The sequence below is a fragment of the Leptodactylus fuscus genome, chromosome 4 (genome assembly GCF_031893055.1).
Source record: "Leptodactylus fuscus isolate aLepFus1 chromosome 4, aLepFus1.hap2, whole genome shotgun sequence".
Taxonomy (NCBI): Eukaryota; Metazoa; Chordata; class Amphibia; order Anura; family Leptodactylidae; genus Leptodactylus; species Leptodactylus fuscus.
In genome coordinates, this window is record NC_134268.1 from 89,875,093 (window position 1) to 89,894,439 (window position 19,347).

The 19,347-nt window shown below is 42.6% G+C and overlaps 1 protein-coding gene across 4 annotated transcripts in view; it reads left to right on the forward strand.

Moving 5' to 3' along the window:
- The first annotated feature begins 6,593 nt into the window (after positions 1-6,593).
- Positions 6,594-19,347, forward strand: part of RREB1 (ras responsive element binding protein 1) — a 63,450-nt gene continuing 50,696 nt past the window's right edge. For 2 of the 4 annotated variants that reach the window (XM_075270788.1, XM_075270791.1), the window contains exons 1-2: positions 6,594-6,917; positions 15,351-15,413. In XM_075270788.1, the coding sequence (XP_075126889.1) occupies positions 15,402-15,413 (12 nt within the window). In that variant the 5' untranslated portion in view covers positions 6,594-6,917; positions 15,351-15,401. Of the gene's footprint in view, positions 6,918-14,661; positions 14,673-15,350; positions 15,414-19,347 lie in introns of those variants that run through there. The other 2 variants (XM_075270789.1, XM_075270790.1) reach the window with 2 other exon arrangements.

The following is a 19,347-nucleotide window of genomic DNA, read 5'->3' on the forward strand; positions in this document are numbered from 1 at the left end:
TCTTCATGCATCATTCATTCCCTGTGCTTGTACAATACCACAATCTTAATAAATCTGCCCCAATGTGTGCATTTACCCTTGAGGTGAATTAACCATTAGGCCGGGTTCACATGGGGTATTTTGGACCGGAATTTGACACGGAGGCCACCTCAGGTTCCGGTCCAAAATACTCTAATCCGGATTGAATCCCAAATGAATGGGCCTAGTTGGGAGTGTCTCCGCCTGAAGAATGAGTATGTCACTTCTTTTTTTTCCAGGAGCCAGATTTCAATGGGAGCCGTCTTTTTGGTCAGGATTTTGAGGCGGATTCGGCCTCAAAGTCCTGATCAAAATACCCCCTGTGAACTCAGCCTTAGATGTTTTAGATCCTGTTCACACAACAGTGAAAAACAGCCATGCAACAGATATTTTTTTTGTTTCTTAATGGTTGTTACTAGCTGTTTTAAAAACGATAGGAGTGAATGGGGGTTATTTAACATCTCCCTTTTTGCCCATATTTTTCACAGGTGCACCTTTTTTTTTTAGACTAGTTTTACTGTGCTGTCTATTTATAATGTACACTCACCGGCCACTTTATTAGGTACACCTGTCCAACTGCTCGTTAACACTTAATTTCTAATCAGCCAATCACATGGCGGCAACTCACTGCATTTAGGCATGTAGACATGGTCAAGACAATCTCCTGCAGTTCAAACCGAGCATCAGTATGGGAAAGAAAGGTGATTTGAGTGCCTTTGAACGTGGCATGGTTGTTGGTGCCAGAAGGGCTGGTCTGAGTATTTCAGAAACTGCTGATCTACTGGGATTTTCACGCACAACCATCTCTAGGGTTTACAGAGAATGGTCCGAAAAAGAAAAAACATCCAGTGAGCGGCAGTTCTGTGGGCGGAAATGCGTTGTTGATGCCAGAGGTCAGAGGAGAATGGCCAGACTGGTTCGAGCTGATAGAAAGGCAACAGTGACTCAAATAGCCACCCGTTACAACCAAGGTAGCCAGAAGAGCATCTCTGAATGCACAGTACATCGAACTTTGAGGCAGATGGGCTACAGCAGCAGAAGACCACACCGGGTGCCACTCCTTTCAGCTAAGAACAGGAAACTGAGGCTACAATTTGCACAAGCTCATCGAAATTGGACAATTGAAGATTGGAAAAACGTTGCCTGGTCTGATGAGTCTCGATTTCTGCTGCGACATTCGGATGGTAGGGTCAGAATTTGGCGTCAACAACATGAAAGCATGGATCCATCCTGCCTTGTATCAACGGTTCAGGCTGGTGGTGGTGGTGTCATGGTGTGGGGAATATTTTCTTGGCACTCTTTGGGCCCCTTGGTACCAATTGAGCATCGTTGCAACGCCAAAGCCTACCTGAGTATTGTTGCTGACCATGTCCATCCCTTTATGACCACAATGTACCCAACATCTGATGGCTACTTTCAGCAGGATAATGCGCCATGTCATAAAGCTGGAATCATCTCAGACTGGTTTCTTGAACATGACAATGAGTTCACTGTACTCCAATGGCCTCCACAGTCACCAGATCTCAATCCAATAGAGCATCTTTGGGATGTGGTGGAACGGGAGATTCGCATCATGGATGTGCAGCCGACAAATCTGCGGCAACTGTGTGATGCCATCATGTCAATATGGACCAAAATCTCTGAGGAATGCTTCCAGCACCTTGTTGAATCTATGCCACGAAGAATTGAGGCAGTTCTGAAGGCAAAAGGGGGTCCAACCCGTTACTAGCATGGTGTACCTAATAAAGTGGCCGGTGAGTGTAGGTGTAAGTCCTTGTTAAATGTTGTGCACATATGTTAAGTTAGATTCAAATGACGGCGTTTTGGTCATGAAACTCCTGAGTTCGCTGGACTGAGCAGCTATTTTCATGATGCTAGGAATCTCTACCTCTTCCCTACATACTGTCCATAGTGATTACAGTACAGAACAGTATGTCACTGGAAGGCAGAGATTCCTAGCATCATAGAAAATCAGACCGGTAAATCCAGCAAACACATGGACCAAGTTTCACAGGTAGATACTTGGTCATGTGACTCTAACCTTAGTTTTCGCATGGCTGATTTTCGCTGTCTTGTGAAAAAGGCCCAAGGTTAGACCCACACATAGTATTATATACGCCATAGTAGGCCCCCCAGACAGTATTATATACTCCACAGTAGGCCCCATACACAGTATTAAATACTCCACATTAGGCTCTGACACAGTATTATATACTCCACAGTAGGTCTCCCACATAGTATTATATACTCCACAGTAGACCCCCATATAGTATTATATACTCCACAGTAGGCCCCCACACAGTACTGTATTATATACTCCACAAAAGGCCCCCACACAGTATTATATACTCCACAGAAGGCCCACACACAATAGGTTACTTACCCATTATGAAATCCCACGAAGCGCGTCGTCCATCTTCTTCTGACTGCAGGTGCTGACGACGTACATTATTGCGCAGACGTTAGGGTAGAGGTCACACTCTGCAGTCAGTGTAAGCCGCAGTCTCACGGATCCGCAGCCTACATTGACAGTTTTCGGCTGTATGTGCATTTGCACATACAGCTGAAAACAGCGATTGTCCACTAGCAGGGAATCCTGTACCACATTCCCCATTAGTGAGCAATCAGGACGATGGCGCGTGTGCCAGCACAGAGGTCTCTCCGTGCTGTCTTTGGCATGCGTGCCATAGGTTCGCCATTATGGATCTATAACCATGAGAAAAAGATTGTAAGAAATCCCAACTTGAAGGATTTTTGCAAACTGTCATGTCAGTCACGGCACCTTGCAAGTCAGGGACACAGCCATCTTTGTCTTTGCCACATGGGTTGTGGCAATGCAAAAAATGCACAGAAGTCAGCAATGTATGAACAGTCTCTGCTATCAGTATACACTCACCGGCCACTTTATTAGGTACACCTGTCCAACTGCTCGTTAACACTTAATTTCTAATCAGCCAATCACATGGCGGCAACTCAGTGCATTTAGGCATGTAGACATGGTCAAGACAATCTCCTACAGTTCAAACCGAGCATCAGTATGGGAAAGAAAGGTGATTTGAGTGCCTTTGAACGTGGCATGGTTGTTGGTGCCAGAAGGGCTGGTCTGAGTATTTCAGAAACTGCTGATCTACTGGGATTTTCACGCACAACCATCTCTAGGGTTTACAGAGAATGGTCCGAAAAAGAAAAAACATCCAGTGAGCGGCAGTTCTGTGGGCGGAAATGCGTTGTTGATGCCAGAGGTCAGAGGAGAATGGCCAGACTGGTTCGAACTGATAGAAAGGCAACAGTGACTCAAATAGCTACCCGTTACAACCAAGGTAGCCAGAAGAGCATCTCTGAACGCACAGTACGTCGAACTTTGAGGCAGATGGGCTACAGCAGCAGAAGACCACACCGGGTGCCACTCCTTTCAGCTAAGAACAGGAAACTGAGGCTACAATTTGCACAAGCTCATCGAAATTGAACAATTGAAGATTGGAAAAACGTTGCCTGGTCTGATGAGTCTCGATTTCTGCTGCGACATTCGGATGGTAGGGTCAGAATTTGGCGTCAACAACATGAAAGCATGGATCCATCCTGCCTTGTATCAACGGTTCAGGCTGGTGGTGGTGGTGTCATGGTGTGGGGAATATTTTCTTGGCACTCTTTGGGCCCCTTGGTACCAATTGAGCATCGTTGCAACGCCAAAGCCTACCTGAGTATTGTTGCTGACCATGTCCATCCCTTTATGACCACAATGTACCCAACATCTGATGGCTACTTTCAGCAGAATAATGCGCCATGTCATAAAGCTGGAATCATCTCAGACTGGTTTCTTGAACATGACAATGAGTTCACTGTACTCCAATGGCCTCCACAGTCACCAGATCTCAATCCAATAGAGCATCTTTGGGATGTGGTGGAACGGGAGATTCGCATCATGGATGTGCAGCCGACAAATCTGCGGCAACTTTGTGATGCCATCATGTCAATATGGACCAAAATCTCTGAGGAATGCTTCCAGCACCTTGTTGAATCTATGCCACGAAGAATTGAGGCAGTTCTGAAGGCAAAAGGGGGTCCAACCCGTTACTAGCATGGTGTACCTAATAAAGTGGCCAGTGAGTGTATGAGTCTGGTTCCTGAGTGAAACACTGTAGGTGAGCTGGGGTAAGGTAAGATTGGGATTGACTCCTCTCTAGGGCTGCCAGACAGGCTCACTCCTTTATTTACATTAATATCTTTAACGTTTTAATATTTGGATGTGTTATTATGTACTGGATGCTTATGCATATTGCTGTAGTAGGTTGTTCGTTGAAGCCTGCTGCGCAGGTTCATGTCACAGCTTCACTGTGCTTTTACACATTGCAGTTAAAACTGCACCAAAACTGTGTTGGAAAAACATAACATTTTACAGATAAAGCTCATTTATTTAACATGTTTCACCATTAAAAGCGAAAAAAAAAAAAAAAAACTTGAGAAAAATAGCATCAAAATTTCATGCATCTGCAAGATGCATACGTCCACATTTTGCAGACGAGTGATGTCTGTAGATCACGGACTCCATGTAACCATTAATTTGAAGAAAAAGAAGAGAAACATCAAATATTTTGGTCCATTAATGTCTATGGGGAACATTTATTAAGTTATTTGCACTTTTTTTGTTTTATAAATTGTGTCTTTTTTTGTGATCTTTTTCTGCCCTGTGCTTTATTTATAAAGCATTTGCACCTTTTTTCCAGATGTTAATCTGCCCTTGCCACTTTTTGTCTTTGTTGGGAAAAGGGTATTGGCCTTATAAAGGGCCAAATGTGCCTTTGTTTAACAATAAAAGGACCAAAGAGCACTTATAAAGGCGCATCTAAACTAACTTAAACGTCCGCATATGACAAGGTTGTGCACCTACAGATGACAAATAACCCCCTGTGTGTTTTTCATGGAAAAGTAGAGGAAATAAAAAAAAAAAAAGAAGTTGATCTGTTTTTCGTAAACACATTTGCTGCCTGTGTTTTTCATGTGAATGTGTAAATAATTTAGGGCTATAGAAACTTTTTTAGAGCTGTGACTTGGCTGTATAACATTGCCAGGTCATTGACATGACGCATGCGAGTCGCATGAAACTTCCATTGAAGTCTATAGTAGAAAAGTCCCATGTGGCTTGTGACCTACAACCAAAACCCAACAGGTTTGGTTTTTCTGCAACTGCGCAACCATATGATGTCACAGTGTGACATCATAGAGACACCTTGAAATTTTGTTTTGGGACATATGTCGCCATGTAGCCTATGTACCAAATAAGATCAGTTAGCGAGACACCTGTAAGCAATTTCCAGTCTTTGAGGTGGGCAGGTGTACTTCATTTCTTGGAAGGCTCAGGTTAAACACTTGAAAGATAGGACTAAACTTTCGGAGTTGGCATACTCCAGGCCTGTGACTGTATGGGCAGGGAGAGGATGCTGCTCTGTTGCAACAGGCAGTTAGCTAGAGGAGAGGCAGCCTCAGCAGGCTCAGTAACATGTCCCCAGGAGATGAAACACGTGATGGCTTCTTTATCAGAGAGGGAGGGTGTGAGGACTCATGAGGGGGAGAGTAGTGAGCTGCAGGAGGAAAGAAAAGTAGCTAACCTGCTCTACCTGCCTCCCCAGGTTCCTCCCTCCACCATCCTTCATAGAGGTCAGCTGCTGCTGTGTGAGCTGCTGGAGGAAGGAGAGATAACATGAGCCATGTGAACTTTGCACATCCACACAACAGTCAGTACACAGCAGAGCAGCCTGTACAGTCAGTATACAGCAGTCTGTACACAGCAGAGCAGCCTGTACACAGTCAGTATACAGCAGTCTGTACACAGTCAGAATACAGCAGCCTGTACAGTCAGTATACAGCAGTCTGTACACAGTCAGTATACAGCAGCCTGTACAGTCAGTATACAGCAGCCTGTACACAGTCAGTATACAGCAGCCTGTACACAGCAGAGCAACCTGTACACAGTCAGTATACAGCAGCCTGTACACAGTCAGTATATAGCAGCCTGTACAGTCAGTATACAGCAGTTTGTACACAGTCAGTACACAGCAGCCTGTACAGTCAGCATACAGCAGCCTGTACACAGCAGTCTCCTCCTCTCCGCCCTGCTGCACCTCACCTGCCCAGGCACCTCCAAATGCTGGCAGCTTAGTGACAGGCATCTCACCCCTGTGACACAGTGGGCACACTCACTCCGAGCATGGGACTTTCTATGTCATTACAATATGACCTTTGTAGTGGTGACATTTTACACAGAAGTGGCTGCTGAGATCAATGATGGCTGCACGTTCATAAGCTCTATCTGTACATGTCTATCATGGATGCCCCCCCTCATCACAGTAACGTGCACATCACCCCCATCACACAGGTAGAGAGGTGATGATGCTGACCCTTTGTGTATAGTGTGATCACGGTCTTATAAACAGGGGCAAAGTCCGAAGTAGAACTTTTTCGAAGTTGTGACCCAATACTCTTTGGAGATGATGTTGCTTTTCTGCCTCCCCTCCCCCATCTCCTCCTCTCTGCCCCGTCTCCCCGCCCTCCTGACTCTCCTTCCCCTTCCTTGTTAAAGTCTTTCTACCAACCAGCTTTGAGCAGCACCAGCAGCAGCACCAAGAGCAGCATTTTGCCTGCAGGACCTGATGCTCATCCATATTAAAGTGGCTGAGCGGAGGAATCCAGCCAGATCATCTCCTCCTAGAGCAAAGTTTATTTTTAACTAGATCCTGGATGGCGCTGCTCTCAGCCCCGTGGCCTCACCTACACAGCAAGGACTAGCAAACTTTCTCCACACACACACTTGGCTATTTTCGGTGTCATTTTTTTTTTTTTTTTTGCGATTTCGTGTGTTCCTCATGGCATCCAGCGGGTGAGATGAAGACACCCTCAGTGAGGTGAGTCCGGGGAAAGTTTGTAGAAACTTGTGAGAAAGTTGTGTGTTGTTGTGGGCATCAAGTAGCCGGAGCCTGAGTCCAGCTGGGAAGTGCGGCTCTGCCCTCCCTGTCCTTGTGTGGACAGCCGCATCCTCCATGGAGCTGTGTGTGTGTGTGAGGAGGGGCAGCCTGGTGGCCTTCACTAACTTTCCTGCCCCGGAGAGTGAGCTAAAGTCAGGCTGGCTGAGGTCTAGCATCTGTTCCGTGTGCTGGGCATGGAGAGTGGATCAGGGGAGGAATCACACGTAGCAGTGCTCGTCATCATGAGAGTACAGGAAGGAGCCTGGCATCAAAGTACAGATGGGGGATGTTGTGAGGCTGCCACCATGTACAAGACCTCTGCTGCTAACTTTCTCACCTCCACACTCCTCCTCCTCCTCCTCCTAGCAGCCATCTCTGGAGAGATGCTCCTCCGCTCATCTCTGCTTGCTGGGGAAACTCCAGCAAAGTCAGGGGGCTCCTGCATCACTGCTGGTGACACTCTCTTAGGAGACTGCCACCTTCATGGTTGCTAAGAGGCAGGGGGTTGTGTGCTGGATGGGGATGGACTCTCTCTCTGGAGTTACTGATTCTTTACAGCTTAGCCATCATGTCTTTATTTATTTTATTAAGTGAAAAAGTTTTCAAGGGTTTGTTGTATTTCCTCTTCCTCCTCCTCCTCCTCGTGTGCTGGCAGTAGACGTCCTTGGGCTGGTGTCACCCACACACGAGTCTGTATATATATATATATACTGTATATATAATTAGATGACTGTATGGTGTAGGGCCAGGCATAGCATGGTGAGCCCCAGAGTTTGCTGCTGTCTCCTCCATCCTTGATGAGTTAGAAAAGGAGGAGGAGATAGAGAGCATTTCTCCTGTCTCAGCAGATCTGTCCTCCCCTGCTCCTTACTGGTTAGGAGATAGAAGGAGCCCAGATCCGGATGAGCAGTTCACATTCCATTACGAAATTCTACACGGCTTAAGAGCCAGCACAGCAGCACCAACATACATACTCTGCACTAACTTAGGGGAGGGAAGTGTATCTGATGGAGGGTACTCACACTCTGCACTCACTTTAACCCCTCAGTGGCTGGCCAGCCTCTTCTTCCTCCATGTTGGTGTGGGACATGTGATGACTTAGCAGACAGAAGACATCATGGATAACTTTGGTCAATATTTTAGATAGTGATGATATTATTATTCCTATAGTGTCATCATCCATCACATGACTGTACGCCGCCTCTTATGAGGCTCCAAATCTAGTTTCCATCCTACCGCACCAATACGCTTACACCTGATCGGTAATGTTTTATTCCCTAGCTAATAAAAGTAATTGTTAGCGTAGCCATACTGTACATGCCCATAGTGGAGCTCATCCATCATGTCTCCAGGACATCTCACCTTTGTCACATTTTAGATAAGGGTTTACAGGAACTACATACTCCTCCTCCCATGGTATATTTCTGTGCTGATGTTAGACTCCACTCATCTCACCAGTCTGGATTACATTGTAGTTGTGCAACCTACTATCTTTGCTTGTGTGGGGCAAGTCACAGTCAGATGGTCTGAAGTTTGCGGGTAACCCTTTCTTTGCCAGATCACAATATACTTAGATGGCATTGATGGGTGTGTTTAAAATGTACCTGTAGTCACTGGATAATGAGAAGATACCCTTGTCCCAGTTACTTATAAACCTCACAAGATGACTTTCTACAACTATCTGCTTGATAGTGCAGGTCAAGGCTGCCTAGACTGTGCAGTGTATGTAAAGTAAGGGATGGCCTGTTTCATTGTCTTAGTTGGTGCCTGTTTGGCTCTAGGGTTCCGAGTAGTTTTTCTGTAATGAATGAGTTACTGCTCAGTAGGTTTTTTTTTTTCTCTGTTTGTTTTACATTTGTTGTAGGCAATACTGGGCGTGTAGAGGATGCTTCCATTTTCTCTGATTAACTTGCATGTGTTATACTTTCTGTACTGACCTTGCAGAAACGTTGTGCTGCACGATTGTGACAATTTTATTAAAAGCTGCCAACCAGTAGTCCCATAGGGGTGAGGTTTGTAAACTTTGTATATGATTATGGTATTTTATTATGACTTGCCCACTTCCTAGGAAGTTGGGAAAGGGTTTACGTTACGAAAATAGATCTTAAAAAAGGGGGAAAAATCGGTACATTTTGATGTTGGTATTTAGTATCCCTTTTAAAAGAAGGTGGTGCTCTGAAGGTCATAGGATAAGTGTTGCTAAGCAGCTAAACAGAAGGGAGCTAAAATTAACCCTCGTATCTTTGGAAAAGGCAAGATACTTTTTTTTTTTTTTTTTTTTTTACAAAAGTGTGTATTGGGCAGAAATTATTTGACGAATAATCTTGCCTATTTTAGCTGACTGTATGATGTACAGGTGGCGGAGTAACCATCTTTTACAAGGTATGAAGTGATGGTTACAACGATCAGATAATATTAGTATCCTACTTATTCAGTCTAGCGGTTTCACAATCGCTGATAAAGTAAAATTCATTAAAGAACAGTCTCCAGGCTACAATACACTATGGTTACTAAAGTCTATCTTATCTTCATTTACTGTGCAGTAGAGTGTTATCTATTGTCCCCTGTAAGCAGCCATTTGAGGCTGGCTGTAGGGTTCTTCAATGGTATTGCTGATAGGAAAGCCAGAAAAATGTCTACCCACCCCATGATCACTACCTTTGATCGCCTACGGTCATTTATGGGAGTAGTCAGAAACATTAACACATAGTTTATCCAAGTAAATCTTCTTAACATAGGTGATGGAGGTTTAGTGGCTCAGGGTCCAGAGGATGCTGTGATGTTAGACCAGGCCATGTTAATTCAGTAAAAGACATCACATGGACCGGTCACCTCTGCTGTTGGCTCACATAAAACAAATAATCTCATATAGAGGTTAGGCTTGAACCTCAGGTTTGAGACAACGCAAACCAGCATTGTGGGAGTTAAACCGCCCCATCACCTATTCTATGCTTAGAGATTGCTGAAAGGAAGACTTTGCCCACCAGGTTTATTACCTGGCAGTCTAGAGAGACAAAAAAGTCAAATGAATCATTGTTCTAACTTGCTGTAAAGGGTGGGACATTTTCCTTATCCTGTTATCTGCATTCAGGTTAAGGATGTAGATTTCATACAATATACTGGAGGTGTGGAGTGGGCAGGTTTTTTTTTTTTCTGAAAAGTCTACCTAGACACATCTTAAACTAAAAGTATCCATCTGTATTTACAGACATTTCTTCAGTTGAGTTTTTGTGCTGTTTGCATGGAAAAATTGAAAATTTGGGGCAGATCCGTTACATTCACATCAATATGTGGGGCTTACACAGACTTTAATGAATAGCACATCATATCTGACGCTAGAACTTTTTGTTACAAGGTGACATTGTGATATATATGTAGAACAATAAAATATGGCATGGAGGGCTAAACCAAGCATCATAATAAGAAAATAATCCATTCATAGTGTAGCAATACAGAGATACTCAGAATTTCCCATACAAATTACATGAACTCACTAGTGCAATGCCATACAGTTAGAATGAAGAGAGAGATGTTGTACACTGGTTCTTAAAGGTTATGTGAAGGTGACCCTTGCCTCCTTCCTGTTAATAGGATTCCAAAATACTATTCCTGACTATATTCTCTCCTCCAATTTCATTAAGTAGTCATCTATTTTGTCAATTTAAAAAATGTTTGTTTTTTTTTAGAAATTCCTGAATTGCGGCAATATTTGCACCGATTTTTTTTTATTTATTTATTTTATTTTTTTAAATTCCATTATGGTATCAATTTATACTTGGAGGAACTTAAGTAGAAGGGAAGGCTTCATAAGATTCAAGTTAATTGATTATGACTTTATGGACGCTAATAATCTGATGTGGAGGGATAAAGAATTGAGGGGGGGGGCAGCAGCAGATGTGATGTAATTGGAGATTAGTGACAATTCTGGAGTGCTTTACAGTTTCAAGTAATGGCCATTTTCAGTGATATTGCCTCATGGTCCTGTTTCATTCACCTTGTACTCAATACACTGATGCCTCTGAACCTCTTTATATTACTATGAGACTTGTAAGACACCAAGTAAGGAAGAAATGGCCTTATAAGAGGGATCGCTTATGAAGAAGGCGGTCTTTGCGTTGTGAGCTTACAATCAATAAGAAAAAGTATTTTTATTGGCCGCCTAGAAACATTCCAGAGTAGCTTGTTTTCACTGGAGCCTGCTAGCAGTTGTACTATTAGACAAAGGTAGATTTCAGTGAAAAGGTGCTTCAGACAAAAGCAGCGGGTTACGGGTGGAGACTGTTTGCTCAGTGTGATTCAAACACGAAAAGCTGCCTGAGCCTAAAAGCCTTGCTCCGTTTCTCCAGCAGGTATTTGAATAGCTTGACAAGGATTCACCTGCAGACTCCACACATTCATGATGTTGCTGCTGCTCAGAGGGGTGGAGAAATCCTATTGAAGCCCCCCCATGGGCATTGTGACTCTTGGGGTTATGCGATCAACTTTCTAATTGACTAATTTAAGGCATTTTCAGTCGCTTTTGTTTGTACTTGCTGAAAAGGCTATTGAATTCATTGATGTGAAGTGTATGTTGAAACAAAGTACCCATGTAGAATAAAACCTGGTGTGATGATTGTTTTTTTGTGCCTGTCTCTAGAGAAGGCAATGCTCGTCTCAAATTTTTAAGATAAAGTCAACTTAGTGGATCTGTGTCAGTAACAGATGTCCACCCGGTCTCAAACCATCTTGCAAGATTAACTTCAGACGGGGTACTAGGCAGCATCCTCTCCAAGCTGCTGTTAGCCACATGGTAACGTTTAGGAACCATTTGGTTTCCATAGCAAACAGAGCGGCTGGTGGATTTACCTGCTCCGCTTGTTGCCAAGGCTAATGATGCAGCGAGTTAGGATCCTCTTTTGTTAATTAAATTAAGTTTACGTCTGAGACGCTCCTACTACTGGTGCTGCTGGGAGCAGGGCTGCACTTTGACCAAGAAAATCCATTGTATGTCGCAAAGAATTTTAATGATTCTTGGGATGGTAAGATATCAAAGGGCAACTAAAAAAGGAAATATGTGGAAAAAGGCAGTGTTTTAGCCCTCATTCACACACGTTTCATTTCTGACTCCCCTCACAATACCTAGAGGATGCCCCCCCCCAAAAAAAAAAAAAAAAATGCAACAAAATGCATTGTTTGTAAGTTCATATTTTATTTAACTTTACAATTCTATCCTCTGGCTACAGCATTTCTGGGTAAAAGGAAACTCATGAGAAAACAGGAGGATTCATCAAGACGGCATACTTTAGGCTGGTCTTGATGTCCCCTGCGCCAACAGAGGACACTCTTCATAATGACTGTTTCAATAAAATGGTTACCCTTGTGCCCAAGCGCATATTTATAATAGCCCTGCGGCCGCCATAGATTATGCCATGACACAGATGTCTCGCCCACTTTCAGAAAAGTGCGAAGGCTGGCACAAAAACAATACTTCCAAATATTTTATGCCACAAAAGTGGAGTAAAGGATTTGAAACCTTCCTAAAGCCAACCCTACCTGGTTGTTTTTGATGGTTATGATGTGACCATTGAATTGGTGATGGGATCATTGGCTGAACGATCCTACCATCAACATTAATAACAAGATTGTGACCCTGCACAAACTAACTGAGGAGCAGCAAAAGTGGCCATTTAGGTCATATTCGCCTATCTATTTATGACAAAGAAAAGCTGGTTCTTGCAAACGAAAGATTTAGCTAATGATTGTAGTGGCTGTACCTGTGATTATTACATTGGGCCATACATGGCCAGACAAGTCTCCATACAGACTGCCAACCTGAATGCACTTTTAAACTATAGGAGAATAGTTATAAATTTCACTTATTATAGACTTTCTGGAACCAGATGTATCTTGAATATCCTGTGACAATGAATGGTTAGCTGATGTACTTCCATCCATTAAATGGCACCCGTTGGCATCTTTATTAGAATTCTGTAAATTAGTGTGGCTAAGCCCTGTTGGTCAGTAAAGGGAGGCGCATGTGTATGCTTCTTCTAAAATGTTCTTCTTTCATATGATAATAACAGTAAGCCTAAGGCTAGGGCTTACATTGCTACCTAAGATCAGGGTCCCTTTACAGCATTGCAGTGAATGTGTTCACATTGTAACCACCAGTTGTCATGATAGTAAGCAAGAATCCAATTCTACATTTTTGCACAACCTAATTCACTAACATTGGGCACACTTGGCAGCATGTATAATTTAATACTAAATTATATAGGAGTTGTTCATTGAATCCATAACCCCCAGACCTCTTTCTCCATTGACATCCCCCAAAACTTGCATGTTTCTTTGTATGTGGAGAAGGAGACAAGCTGCTGGCAGTAGTTGTCTCCCACGTGAGCAAAAGGATCGGGTATCTTGATATTCAACATGCCCAATCCATGTTTCCCATGACGTGTATTGGTGGTGGAGAATTGGGAATAAATGCTAGTCTTGTTTACAGTTGATTGGTTATAAAGGAGGTCTTATGGATAAAGTGTATACAGACAAATTATGCTTTGGGCCTGCAGTCAGGGTTTGCAGAGTTTGTCATTTTCTAGTTATTTACTGAAAGTAATGGAGTCCATTGTTGTTGTCACTATGAAGTTGTAAATCATAACATGGCACTTCATTCAATGTACCTGTAAGTCATTGTAATAGTCAGAAACTCTCTTTAGCATCCTCCATAGCTCAGTCTTTGGGGCTCTCTGGGCAGAGTGAAATATTTTTCATCCTTGTCTGCTTGATAATGAATATATAAGAAATGAATAGTTAATAGACACTTAGCTAGTCCTGGCCCTTGATAGATTCTCTTGCTGATGGCTGACTAAAGATATTTACTTGCCCACAGTCTCCCCCGCTGCTCGGCTGTCCCTGACTCCGCTTGTTTAGGGCTTGGCCCCCTCCCACTGCTTCTTGTCTTATCTGCTTAGCTGGTTCTTAGCATGTAACTGGTGCACCTACATCATTGAGAGCCTGTGGTACTTCTGGTCCAGGTGAATGTACATTAATATTCTATGGCCTTAACTCGCAGTGAGTATGATGCTGTAAAATTGTATTCTATATACGAATATATCACTAGAGATTAAACCCTTGTAATCTTTAAAGACTTTTCTTCTGGACAGTCACATCTTGCTTATCCGCAAGTTAATTTTCTTGCAGAGGATGTTGGCTAGTAACTAATGGCCTGGACCGTATGTCTTGCTTCCTGTTTGGGAACTCATTTCCCTCTAGGAGGACCTTTCTTTCAGTCATTTTGATAACTCACCCCTACTGCTTATGTCATGTGTGTTTTTGTTGTTTGTTTTTTTAACTTTTTACAACCTGTACTTTAAATTTAGTTAGTTTTGCAGTTGTAATGTATTGTGGGGATGTGTATATGTAGTCAAAATAACTACAGAAATACTACTATAGACTATCATTTTTCATCAATAATATCTATTGAAATTGACATGTTTGTGTTTCCCTAGTTAGTCCCCAGATACTTAATTAAGGGATGTTGTACCTTCCTCTGACTCCTGGCTGAGCGGGGGTTAAGGTACTGCCGGTAAGAGGTGTGGGGGTGTTACTTTTGTTAGCTTTCACTCCTACTTGCAAAAGCCTTGCAGTATAGTTCAGGCCCCTCCAGGAGCAGAGCAGATAAATCCCTTCACAGGATGGTAACAAGATGCTGGAAAGGTAACATATACATCAGTGCCAGATTTCAAAACTGAATCTTCGCCAGAACACACACTTTCTCATGTGCTGCTCCTGAAACTCAACCAGGTGGCACGCCGTCCAAATCTGTGTAATGCACCCAGGTTTTGTTCTAGCAGTTAAAAACAAGGATTCTGATGGGTGTTGGTTCATCATTTCATCATCGGATCCTGGGAAGGGAGGATGCTCAGTGTTCCAAGTAGTGTGTGTGTGTGAGAGCGAAATCTGCCTAGAATTGTTGGTCAGCCTGGAAAGTTTTTCGTTTGGATGTTTTTGGGAATTAGTTTAACAAGTATTTGTTTTTGGGTTTTTTTGAGCATTTTTCAGTTTTGGTTTTAGTGGCTAAACTTGCAGTGATGTTCTATAGATACATAGACAGAAAATGCTATAGTTGTGGCACTTGCTAAAAGTGATTATAGATATAATTATAGATATTTTTTTATAATGATAGTTGTCAAACATAACTGGTTTTCAGTCCAATCGTTAGGAAAGTCTCTTGTTCGTGCCATTTTCTACACTGTCTGTATATGCAGTTACATTGATACTTGAAGAAATCTTGATAAAAGTACAGATGATACAATGTAATACATAATGATGTTTAAGTAAAAATGATATGGATATAGTGGTTGGATGCTGCTAATAGATACTAATGAATTGCAGAAACCTAAAGTGACCCCTGTGGTGACTGGAACAGAGAGCTGGCATTCACCGATGGAAAACCAGGTATTAAAGGGCTATATTTTACTCCTTCCCCCTCCCTCTCCCTCTACCTTTAATTTCTGCTGTCTTCAGCCATGAAACCCCAGTGATAAGATAATGTTCCTGAGAATAATCAGCATTTCAAAGACGTCCAAACAATAGATCTTGAGGTGATTACCATCTTTATTGTGGTGAGATGTTGGGACCAGTCTGCACTGGTGATACTGGCAGCTCCAAGACTGACTAACAACTCCTCAGAAGAAGCGGACAATAGACTATGCCACATTTGGCACTAACTCTATTGTTTAGCTACAGCCATTATAAGAATAGACTTGAGGTGTATATTGCCTAATTGTAGAAGTTTATGAAAAGTAGTAAGGGCAAATGGTGATGGCATATATCTGGCCATAGACCTGAGATATTTATCTGCAGATCATTGGCAGGTCTAGTATGTTTTAGTTCTGTTAATCTCAGGAATCCCATATACATTAGAGAATTGTCGGTTGAATTTCTTCAGGCCCATGCAACTAGCTAATGTCAATGGGGGTCTCCTGAGTCTCCCCCGATGGCTGATGTTGGACAATTGCATTTCAGATGTTTAGTCCTTTTTGTTCTCTGGAAGATAAGCCACCCTACAAATGTGTCTAACAGCAACATTAATTTTATTTGTATGGCCACCATAGATGTCAAATTATCAGCAGATTACTTCAACTTTAAGGGCACCCAACAGTGACGAGTTCAGTCATAGGTCCATGGTTCCCAAGATTTATCACATATAGTCTGAAGTTCTGAAGTTGCTCCATGTGATCTGACCCCAAACCGTCACACACAGCACATGGTGCATGCAGAGAGAGTCAGTTTGTCATCTAATGCTGAGGAGCAGCAAATTTATTAAATGGCATGTGGCAAATTTCAGGGAAAGTTGTTTTACATGATAGCCAGATAGCACTTATACATTTGCTCTTGGTGTCTACCTTTTTGGGGTGATGTTTGTGGGAGTTCTGATGGTCTGTTTACTACAAAATGTAAATGCTAATCTATTGTATTCATTTGCATAGTGTTGCTCAGCTATATACTGTAGCATACCTCAATCTGAATGTAGATCTTTAACTATATATATATATATATATATATATATATATATATATATATATAATATTTTGTGTTTTTGGATGAGGCAGCCTACATTACTTTGATGGTTGCTAGAAAGCCCAAGCTTGTATATATGGGTCTTGCATTTGTTGAACAGCGCAGATTGTATGCATGCTTCATTTTTTGGTTATTTATTGTAAGCAGACCCCTTGTTTTCACCTAAAACACAGCCCCCGTTTTGTTTTGTTTTCCCATCAATAGGTTACTCTGTGTGAACAGTACAACATTACTGGGCCTTCCTGTGGTTCACATTCAGACAGACATTTGCTGTTTGCAGTGTTTTGTGTTCATTGAATTGTATGTAAAACTATGTAATGTGAGTTAATAATGTACTTACCAGTGTATATACTGGTGTTCATAGAAATGGCTTGGAGCAAAGGCCCCTCCATCATTGTGTCTAATGAATGTAACACTGTATAGAATCCTCTCTATCTGATAATTGTACAGTAAGATGTAATTATTGTGCTTTCCAATTTATAGTACTGTTCTCCACATCCATCCCAGTATCATGGCCTGCATACATCTGTAGGCCCTTGTCGTGTAGATTAGGAAGGCTTTGACCAAATGCCTATCTCATTTCTTCTAATTCACAGAAATGGTTGGAATTCTAATTTAGAAACAATGAAGTAGAATTACCATACACATAATGAAATTCTTATCACTTGTAGTATCCATAGCACTGCCTGTTAGAATACGTGGCCTACTAGTATTCTGTCATGCATAGAGTTTGTGCTGTGGAAGACATACATTAAAATGAATGGGAAGACAAGCATCCTTCTCTTATAGATTTATGTATGCGTTTTAGATGGTTTAAGATTAAGAAAGTAGGGCCTATGTCATGTGAAGAATGCAAGGGGTAGAGGGCACCAAAAATAAACTCCCCATAAGACTTGGTGGATCACATGGGAATGATGGAGTAGAAAGCATCGGAGTTGAGAATTTCATGTGTTTACATGGTAGATTTCAAGGGCAGGGTGTAGTAAGCTGTGAAGGCAAGAACAAACGTTCCACAGGAGGACACGGGATGATCACGATAGTAGGAGACATCCATATCCTTTGTATCAGTCTAAGGTGGACAGAAACATTGTTACTCTTTCATGTGTTCTTTCCTCTTTCTAACATTGTATTGTAATGTGTTGGTTAGCTTGGTATTATTATGTAGATGGTTATGTACATCTCCATGACTGCCAGATGCCCTGAGGGTGGGTTCTTTAGATTATTCCCCCCCACCACCACCACCACCACCGATCCATTTACACGCATATATAAGAAGAGCGGCACCGCAGTTGTCTGGCAGACACATTTTACATGCAAATGTGGGCAAAGTCCTGTAACAGGCTGCTTGTGTGTTTGAGGAACTCTCCTTAAAATAGCTAAAAACATTTGCAGTAACTTTGACTTCCTAATGTTACCATTGTATGTCATCTATTCAGGAATATGATGCGTTTGTGATAATCCGGCACTACAGAAGCCTTGTGCCCCATCCCTGAAGGGGTTATTAGTTGTAGAGCTGCAGGCAGACGGAGCACCTAGACAGGCATCACTGGCTGGGGAAGTGAAACATGCAGGCCTTTCTGTACAGGCGGCTCTCACAAGATGGGGGAAGTTGCTTTAGTAGAGCTCATCACAGAGCTGGAGGGAGGAGGCCAAATGAGATGGGCCATGGCAATATGATTTCCATTAAAATGTTTGCTGCTAGGACACAGCGTGGGATTCTTCAGTATGTAGGGGGTTAATTTGACATGCGCGGCTTTGTATCCAAATACAGTCTCAAATGGAAGTGAAAAGAATCTTCTGTATTTTACTTAATAACAGAATGGACCTATTTTCAACTTTGGTTTCTTCATTAGTCTGCCTGACTTAGACAGGACCAAATATTACTGTGTCTGTTTATCACTTGTTCTCTTTATGTTCTTTGTCTTATCTTGTTAATATTGTCTTTATGTGCCCTACCTGAAACTTCCAGGATGTGTCATTGTTGGCTGTAGGTCACTGTCATGTAACCAAAATACAAACCATGGAAGGCTTAGGTATTGTGGTTGTGACACCCCCCCCCCCTTCATATTACTGCCATCTGATGGCATTATGGTATCATTTTGACACACATGCTGTCAGTTTTTCTATCTGAAACATAGGGCTCAGACACCGTATGCACAGAGCCTTAGGCTGAATTCACATGGGGTTTTTTGGACCGGATTTTGACATGGAATCCGGCTAAAAAAACCCGCCTCCCATTGACTTCAATGGGAGCCATTCACTTTCTTTTTCTGTGAGCAGTTTCTTCCCACTCGCGGAAAAAATAAGCAAGCTGTCCTTTCTTGCCGCGGATTCCGTGGCTGGATCAGCTGCAGGCGTCTATGGCACGACACTCCATCCCAGCTAGGCCCATTCATGTGGGTCTAATCCGGAGTGGAATGCCGCAACTGTCAGAATGCCACGAAAGTTGTTAATTGTTATTTTGGTCCGGATTCTGAGGCTGCTTCCTACGTCAAAATCCGGTCAAAAAGAATCCAGTGTGAATTCAGCCTAAGGGCCAATTCACACAAAGTTTCCGTGCGTGGATTCTGACACGGAATTCGAGCGGAAAAAGGAACCCATTAGGTTAAAGCCCCGCGTTGCGGACACACAGCTTTTTTTTTGTTGCAGTTTTTTTTAGCCAAAGCCAGGAGTGGATTGAGCAGAAGAGACAAGTATAAGAACTTCCTGTATATTTTCATTTTCCTTTGTAGCCATTCTTGGCTTTGGCTCAAAAAACCACACAAAAATCTGCCACAAAAAAAAGCTGCGTTTCCGCAACGTGGGGCCT